The sequence below is a fragment of the Melanostigma gelatinosum genome (assembly GCF_949748355.1).
Source record: "Melanostigma gelatinosum genome assembly, chromosome: 12".
Lineage (NCBI taxonomy): Eukaryota > Metazoa > Chordata > Actinopteri > Perciformes > Zoarcidae > Melanostigma > Melanostigma gelatinosum.
Window position 1 is genome coordinate 23,436,774 of NC_136645.1, and position 9,134 is coordinate 23,445,907.

At 42.4% G+C, this 9,134-nt stretch overlaps 1 protein-coding gene across 1 annotated transcript; it reads left to right on the top strand.

Annotated features, from left to right (window-relative positions):
• Positions 1–1,609: 1,609 nt before the first annotated feature.
• calhm3 (calcium homeostasis modulator 3) lies at positions 1,610–7,111 on the top strand (the record flags this gene model as incomplete). Its single annotated transcript, XM_079279949.1, has 4 exons — positions 1,610–1,896; positions 3,816–3,943; positions 4,811–4,938; positions 6,662–7,111. The coding sequence occupies 4 exons, from the start codon at positions 1,610–1,612 to the stop codon at positions 7,109–7,111; spliced, it is 993 nt and encodes a 330-aa protein (XP_079136075.1).
• Between the last annotated feature and the right edge of the window lie 2,023 nt (positions 7,112–9,134).

Genomic DNA, 9,134 nt, shown 5'->3' on the forward strand with positions numbered 1-9,134 from the left:
GGGTGCGAGATGTGAGCGTGTCTCTCGTGAGCTTAACCACAAACTCATTCAGCGTTTGGAAAATATCTCTCCTACCCCTCTATCGTTGCATCATCTCCTCTGCTTAAGAAACTCTTATAAAGTCCTCCCTCCTCAAAATAGTTGTGTTCACCTTAGCAGCTCTCTTAAGGGTTAAAGTGCTTTGGGAATCTTTTTTTTTAATCGATACCATTAACTTGTCTTATCCTTTTTGAAAACTTGGGATTTTCTTAGAATTTTGTCACTTTGAGCAACTCTTTGTACTAGGATGCTTTAAGAATACGGCCCCTGATCTTTACAAGGTACAAGACATTTTCATTGCATTTTTCATTCAAACTGCTTTATTGGTCTGAGCAAAATATGTTGCCAACTAGTTTACAGAAGATTCACGTATTTTGACACAATACAGTACATATTAAATCCACAGGTGTCACACATGCAGGTTCTTTATTATACTGATGCAGTCTGCGCTTTGACTGCTATACAATACACTACAATTTAGGACCATTTAATACAATCACTTAAAACCACAGAGATCCATCCAGTCATTCGTCCATACATCCATCCATCGACCCATCCATCTATCCTTCCATCCATCGAACTTTCCATCCACCCACCAACCAACTCTTCCACCCATCCATCCACCTAGCCATCCATCTATCACACAAACAAATGTGTCATGTGGTAAAAGGAGAGAGAAGGGGCAATAAGTCATCTCCAATGTAATCTGTGTCATCCTGGCCTTAGTGGTGGACAGAGATAAAGACTAGAATGCTAAGTAGCAAGCATATTAGACAATCTGGTGGAAAATGGAGATAGACTGTAAGGTTATTGGGGTAGTGGGGGCTAGAGAGGACAGGTGAAGGGCAGGAAGGAGTGGTCTGATCTAAAAAGACAGTTGAGAACAAATGAGAGAGTATTTAACAGATAAAAGACGTGGCACTAGAATCATTTCACTTTTTGTTTGTCCTCCAAATTAAGCGTTTGCATGTTTACAATATATCTGCTTGTCTCTAACTGCTCATCTTGGCCCAACGGATCACAACCAAAAGAAATGAGCAAAAGGGATTATCCTTTAGTAATTAAAAAAAAAAAACTACAGCAGTGGGGATTGATCTTCTGCACAGTCTGTGCAGAAGATCAATCCCCACTGCTGTAGTTTTTTTGCTTTGAAGTTTTTTTGCTTTGAAGTTCAGTTTCAGGCCCAGTCATGACTACAATAAAGCCCAACAAGGAACTACTGCTGTAAAGCCTGTGAGGCAGGGTGTGGCCACAAAGCTCTGTCACCTGCTCACGTCTATTCATGCATTCTCAGACTCGACCTGGATCACTGCAGGACTCACTCCGTAGCTGGCATATTCCCACATAAGCTCAGGTTGTTTACTGAAACTGCTTAAATTGTGGATTCAAGACTTTCTTCACAAAGGACTAGTTGTTATTGTGAGGTAAAGAGAATTTACCTTCATGTACAGATTTTCTTCTGAAAAGCATATTTCTTAGAATTGTTAATTACAACTGCAACTATCTGTTTTCATCACTGGTTTTCACTTCCACCCTGAACATTGGCTACAGGCTACAGTCTATTTAAAATATGGAGCGTATGAAGTTAGTCCTGCATTACTTTCAGTCGAAGTCTGAGTCCATCTCCAATGTAATCTGTATCATCCTGGCCTTAGTCAGTGTCAAGCTCTACACCAGCTTCGACTTTAACTGCCCGTGCCTTCCTCAGTACAACAAACTGTACTCTCTGGGAGTGATGATCGTCCCGCCCATCATACTGTTCTTCCTGGGGGTCCTGGTCAACCGACATACAGGCATCATGATGGACGAGTGGTTGAGACCCGTTGGGAACAGATCCAAAAATCCTGCTGTGGTTAAGTGAGTCAAAAATGTATTTCTTTATTTTCGAAAATAGTATTTACGATATCAAGCACATGGAAAAGTGTGGCCAATGGTATTCGTTTAAAGAAATACAAACAAGCCAGATCATGGTTTTCCTGTATACCAGAATGATGATGTTTGTAGCCAGACCTTTCTTGAACAACCAACTGCATTCGAGCAGACTTTTGGTTGAATGCAGGTAAACAGTTCGAGTGGAGAGCGAAAGAGGTGGAATGCATTGACCGAAAAGCAATATTGGAACCCACTGGTGATGGCTGCGCTTTTAATTGATTTAAAAGTAGCTTGTAAACTGTCAGCTTGTGAAACAATCTGGTTGTACACGTCATCTCTCACCTCCAACCTTAGACACCACCTCTCAAGTTGCTAATCGCACTGCGAAAAATGAGCAGCGCACTGAAGAGAGAGTCTTGGCCCGGGCAACAGCGGAACCACACATATAGAGCCCCTTGCCCCAACAGGCTGATCTGTAATCAGACCGATAGCCGATGGGTTCTGGGATTGTTATTTGGGTCAATGCACTGAATCAGTTCCTCAACGGGTGGGAGTCATCAGAAGAAAGATATATGTAGAATTGAGTAACATCTGCATAATTATAATGGGGAATATTGTTATTTTGAATAATATGAGGGAGGGAGCATGCCAAATGAACCTCTGTGGGACCCGTAGAAATAGGAGTTGAACGGACATTCTCATTCAAAGCAACGTAGCAGGATGGTCAGAGCGGCGGCCATTGTTATGTGTACCGGTGTCATTGCGACCGCTGTAGCGGGCTAACTTCCACATAAACTAAAGCAACCACATGTCACGGATTCACTGAGGTGAGCTTTCGGTGTAACAAGTAAAACTAGCAGTGGAGTCGTAACAATGGTTGTCATGGTTCAGCACATTGTTATCTCCAGATGACGGTCAGCTTTGTTTGGCTGATTTTCTGTAACCAGTGTATTAGTGAAGCATGATGTAATTAGCAAGCTATCTAGCTAACTAGCAAACAGCTGGCTGGTGAACTAGCTTGCTAATTGCGCCATGCTTTAATGCCACGGCGAGCTGGTGCCGGCGACAGTGCTGCATCTCATGGCTCCTCTGCCTCACTCCCTGCCACTCTGGAGAAATAAAAGCTACCCAACTAACTCGCCATTTCCTGTTTGCATGATTGAAATGGTCACGGAAAGCAGTTCAATGTCAGTTCTACTCCTATTTCAATGGTGGGACCCCATATGATGTCTCGTACTTAAGGGGGCTGAAGTTACGACAGTATCCAACATACCAAATCTATTGCTGAGCTCCAGAAGAACAAGGATTGAAGTCTTGACTGCAGCGATGTTTATTAGAAGCTCCTTTTAGAACTTTGATGAGAGCAGTTTCAGTGAAGTGATCGTGACCTGACTAGAATATATTATCAGGGCCATTTGTAACCCGCTGATGTTTTTAAAGATATCCCCAATGAAGGGGAGATTGGAGAATCTGTAAGTAGAGAGTCTGTAATAACTGATGACAGCGGTATCCATGGAGGTCTTATTTATAACAGCAATATTTCTCTTTATTATATCCCTTTAACTTTAACACCATTTTATGTCTGAGATTCTCCCTTTTTAATTCACTCCAATTTTCTTTGGATACATATTAAATGAGCATCGTTGGACGAAGCCTGCGATCTAAGATCGGTAATTGTTATGCATATGACAATAAATGACCTGAACTTAAAAACTTGGAACATTTAGCTCATCCTTTGAATCCAGTATTCATTACGTGCTGTCGATTGCCCAATATCAAATTTTGCAAAATGACAAGAACTGTACTTTTCCTGCATATATTGCTGACACTATGCTAAAGGTGATATTTGAGGGTCAAGCTGTGGAAATTGTGAGGATGAAAACGTGTCCGATGTCCTTCTGCAGGTACCTGTTCTCAGCCATGCTTCAGAGGGCCATGCTGGCACCAATGGTGTGGATCCTGGTCACTTTGCTGGATGGAAAGATCTTCATCTGTGCCTTCAGTGTTAGTGTAGACCCTGCACTCTTCTCAGGTATCGGCAAACACATGCAATATGCTTCAAAGAACAACACATTCTACGTCCATACTACGCTTTCAAACAAAAACGATCTCCGTCCACACGGCGTTTCAGCATCGTTTTCGAAATGATCGCCATCCATGCTAACACGCCTGAAAACGAATATCACGTGACTCTTCACGTACACTGGGCATGCGCATGGGTGTCGATGTAAATCTCTCTCTCTCTCTCTCTCTCTCTCTCTCTCTCTCTCTCTCTCTCCCTCTCTCTCTCTCTCTCACTCACACATATCAAATTGACTTTAAAATCAACAACCATAAATGTGGTCAACACCCGTCTTACTCGTTTCCTCGGTGTTGTTGTCTGTTCTCACTCGTAGCTGTGCTGGTGGCTTAACTATCTGTCCTACTGAATAGCATTTACTGCTAACCGCAACTTCAGTAGGGCTGATAACGCTGCTGGTCACTGATCGCTCCATTAACAGCTGCTTCCTCCGTAATAATGCAGACTTTAACAGCACAACAGCTGCTAGTAAAGACAACACGGTCAGCATCGCCTGTAATCAGTTCTCCATGTTAAATGAACCTGGTAGTCGATCGGTATTCAATGTTGTCGTTCGTCAGCTTCCGGGTGACGAATCAGGGAAGGATACGTCATGACTGCTAAGAACCAACTTATCCAACCTCGGGAGCGTTTTCAAACGTATCCGTTTACGGTGGTCGAAAGCTCCGGCGTAGTGTGGACGCTCAGTGTAACCGTAGCAAAACATCTGCCTTTTCAAATGGAAACGGAGTAGTGTGGACATTACCTCTATGCAATCTATAATGTTACCGTTGTTGCACAAGTGGTTTGTATGATGTATTATGTGGTATGTTTTTGCAGGTTTGCCCAACAATACAGGTCTGGATGTGATCAAAGTCATGGCCAAAGTGCCCTGCAAGGAGGACATTATCTTCAGGAACAGCTCTTTCCGCAAAGCCGTCTCTCGTTACGTTCGCTGCTATTCTCAAGTAAGCTGTTAGAGCCTCGTCTCTACATACACACATCTTTGTACTTTTCATGTCAAGAAGACCATCAATCGGCGGTATGCTCCGTAAGATCAGGGTCAAGGGTTAGTTTGCCCTATACAGCGGATAAAATAAGTGTTGAACACGTCACCATTTGTCTCAGTGAATATATTTCTCAAGGTGCTATTGACATGAACTTTTCACCAGATGTTGGTAACAACCCAAGTAATCCAAACTAGTCGCATGCATTGCTCAGGTGTGATTTTTTGGTGATTAAAGCTGCTAGAATGGCCCAGACGATCAGCTGACTTGAATCCAATAGAAAATCTATGGAAATAACTGAAGATCAGAGTTCAAAGAAGAGGCCCACGGAATCTTCAAGATTTGAAGTGTCTCCACTTTCTCCAACTACATTAGGGATTATCTTTCAAGAATAAATTCAAAACTTTTTGGTGCAACCACAACTTTGAAGTTTTAGGCCCAGTCATGACTACAATACAGTCCAACCAGGAACAACGACTGTAAGCCTGTGATGTGAGGCAGGGTGTGGCCCCGCAGCTCTGTCACCTGTCTATTCATGCATTCACAGACTCTATCACTGCAGGACTCACTCCAAAACTGATATATAACTGATAAAAGCATATTTTACAGAAGCTAAAAGGGTTAGGGGTACAAAGGTGAAACCAAAACGTCCCGGACACGGGGCATGAGCTGCCGTCTTGCTCTTTTGATGTCACTTGGATTCAGAGTCTGCACAGAGGTGATCGGGGAACTGGAGCCGTGGAATCGAGGTCACGCCCATAAAAGCATCCGAGCCACTCAACCAGCTTGTCAGCGGGAGAGCGATCTAGCGGCTACGTCACAACCACATTAGATGTTTGGCTAGAAAGACACAAAAAACAACCATAATATCTCTGTGACTACATTCATGATCAAATTGACACATGTTCTATTACAGACTCGTGATTTGGGTTTTTAGTAATCTCCATAAAGATTCATTCATATGCATTCTTTATTTGTTTGTCTGTGTAGTTTTGACGAATCACATTCGATCAGGCTTTGGTAAATGAATTTAATCTTTTGTTTTTTAGCTCTAAAATAGTATCATTAATTACCATAGATCCTCATGACACTGAAGCATTGAACAGAGTTGACATTCCTGGAGATGGCGCGATGCTGCAATTGACCCTTCGCTAGGCCCGCTTCTGCTCCATCAAGCTGTAGGAGCTACCGCGGATCCCACAGCGTCACTAACGGCATCCCCGGAATAGATGTTTTGTAATTTATGGAAAATCTTGCTAACGTTAGTTAATGTTGTGCTAACGTCCTCTGCAAATGTTAGCTCCACAAGTTTAAGTTAAACTATAAAAATGGGGAAACTAATCATTTAACGTGATGAACACAGAGTTGACATAACAGATTAGAATAGATAGGATAAAACAAAGTATGAGAAAACCCACACAATCGCAAGATATACACAGTGCCTATCCTCATCCCTGGAAAAACGGACTTTCACATGAAATGCTGATTTCGCATTTGAGGCTGCAATGCTGAATTGTTGACACACTCGTCACCTGATCAGACTTTTGTAACCTCCGTGTGGGAATATTATGAACAATTGGTGCTACTGACAGACGATTCTTTGTGCACTCGTCACAGTCACTTCAGCACATGACTGACAGCTTTTGTTGGCTTTGTGTTTGCTAACTTTCCTCGCCCTGTCTAGGCAGTCGGCTGGTCCATCCTCCTCTTCCTGATTGTACTGGGAGCAATTGGACGCCTCGTCAAGCCCTATTTCGACGACCACGCCGCCTCCCTGCAGACGCGCTACTGGAGCAACTACCTCGACGTGGAGCAGAAACTCTTCGACGAGACCTGCGTCCTGCATGCCCGCGACTTCGCCCGCAAGTGTGTGGTGCAGTTCTTCGAGGACATGAGGGAGGATGCTGTGCTCCGTCTTCCCCACCCGCTCTTCGTCACCAACCCCAAAGTGGAGTGGGAGGATGAGGAAGAGGAGAGACTTCACGGGGTGTCAAAGCAGGAACAGGTGGACCAGCTTCTCAACAAATGGTACTATAATAAACCTGAGCTGGACGTCACAAGGATAGCCCACAGACCCAAATCGTGCGTTACCTGGGAGGACCGTAACGGGAAGACTTTATACTCTGATGTGTAGGACACAATGTGCTGTAACGCTGCAGGGTGAATCATGTCATGACTTCACTACCAGGAAGCTATCGCGTCATGTTAGGTGTAGGTTACCTCTGTGTAGCATGGCCGTATGCAGGGTTTTAGAAATGCAGAGGTCAGAATTCAGGGGCATTATTTTATTTTTTATTACCCTGATCTAAATACGTGCATCTTAGGAGGTTTGGAGCTTGAAAACCAACACAGGTCGCAGGAGCATAAATCATCTGTCAAGTTAAATGTTGCAGTGAGTGATCCACACTACAATCTGTAAATACAAAAGAGGGTCAAATGATCACAAAACATCTGCAAATGAATGTTGGCTATGCTTAATTATTGTGACTAAAGTAAAAGCTGCTACACGTCTCCCTCACCCATTGTGTTAACTGCCTCTGTCTCTTTCTCTGTGACTCCTCACTTGTCTTTCCTGCCAGTGTATTCAAAATAATTTGGTAAAAATGTATACACCTTTTTTATTTCATCCTTATGTTAGATCCAAACATTTTGGATTTGAGTCATAGAAATGTATCTTAAACAGGACAAAACGTAAGAAAAATGTGTGGTTTGTACAATAATAATACTATATTATTACACGATAATTATGTTAGGTGTTGAGTTGTTAATTGAGCCCATAGGTTCAATTGTATAAACCAAAGATCACATATATTTCTGTGGTAATGAATCGTTAGGATTGCATAAATTAAGATGTGTGTGTGTTGAACAGCACAGGGACAACATATTAATCCTAACCTGGGCACAGTGGGTAATACCTGCTCTTCCTCTCTCATCGCCTTCGCTCCTTCTTTTTCACTCAGTCACCGCATCTTGTTTTTGACTTCTAAAAAATACATTAACTCTTAGGGTCGGCACCATTCTGCGAGGGTAATTTGACTAGGGTGTGACGTCTCGCTGGTTTTGCATACAGGTTGTTGACCTGCAGCTCAGTCACACAGATTAATGGAAACATGCAAATAGACGTTTGGAACCAAATAACTCCAGTCTACAGACTCTCACAAAGATACTATTTACGACTTCATTGTATTTAGATTGCTTTAAAGAAGCACTTGTAAATATTTCGACATCAACAATGTATCAAATCTGTGTATGTGTTGTTGACGTAGTTACAACCACTGTTAACTTCCACCAACTCTGCAGTTCCCCTCAGCGCTATGGAACCTTTATCAGCTAAAGACAAACACGACGTTAAATGAATGATGATGATGCTCCGTAACGGCTGGATATATAAATAGGCAATTGTTTGCTAACATATTCACCATTTTAAAGTGAGACTATACATTTTGAAAGAAGAAATAACATTCTTTGTCTGACAAATTCAATTTGAAATCCAGAGAAACAAAAGACACTGTTGCTTTATTTTAACACTCTCAGGGGTTTTGTTGCTGCAACCTCACTTTGTCTGATATTACCAGTCGTTTATGTTGGCTAATGTTGGATGATGTAAGCTATATTTAGATGTTGTTGTTGGCGTCCTACTGCTTCTTATCAATGTTCTAATTGTCAAAGCTCTTCATTTACTTCTGAAAGCAAGCATATCCATTTATTTCCTAAAAAGCTGAAAGAGTTGCACGTCGAAGCATAGCATCGATGAGTGACAAATCAGAGGAACAAGACTAAAAGTCTACAGCTAAGCTAGCGGCTCTGTAAGGCTGTGCCGGCAGCATCCTCCTTAAATTTGCATTCTTTCTAATGGCCATCAGGGGGCCACTCCTCCGGTTGCAAAAGGTAATAGGATTGGCGTTTTTTTGACGAAACCGTTCTGGAGTTTCCCCCTGAGAGCTACCTTCAAGGGATTCTTTCTGCAACGCCAATCGAAATGTTTAAGTGACGTAAGCTGTCCAAGTTGCTGTAGTTTGCTTTCCTTAAGCTCGCTTATCTTTATAGGTAAGAAGGAATAAACAACTCAGTTACAAGTCACAATCATACAAATGCAAGCAAAATAGCGCTCACAAAAGTACTTTTTTTCTCTTTCAGTATTTCAAGTGTCTGTGCTT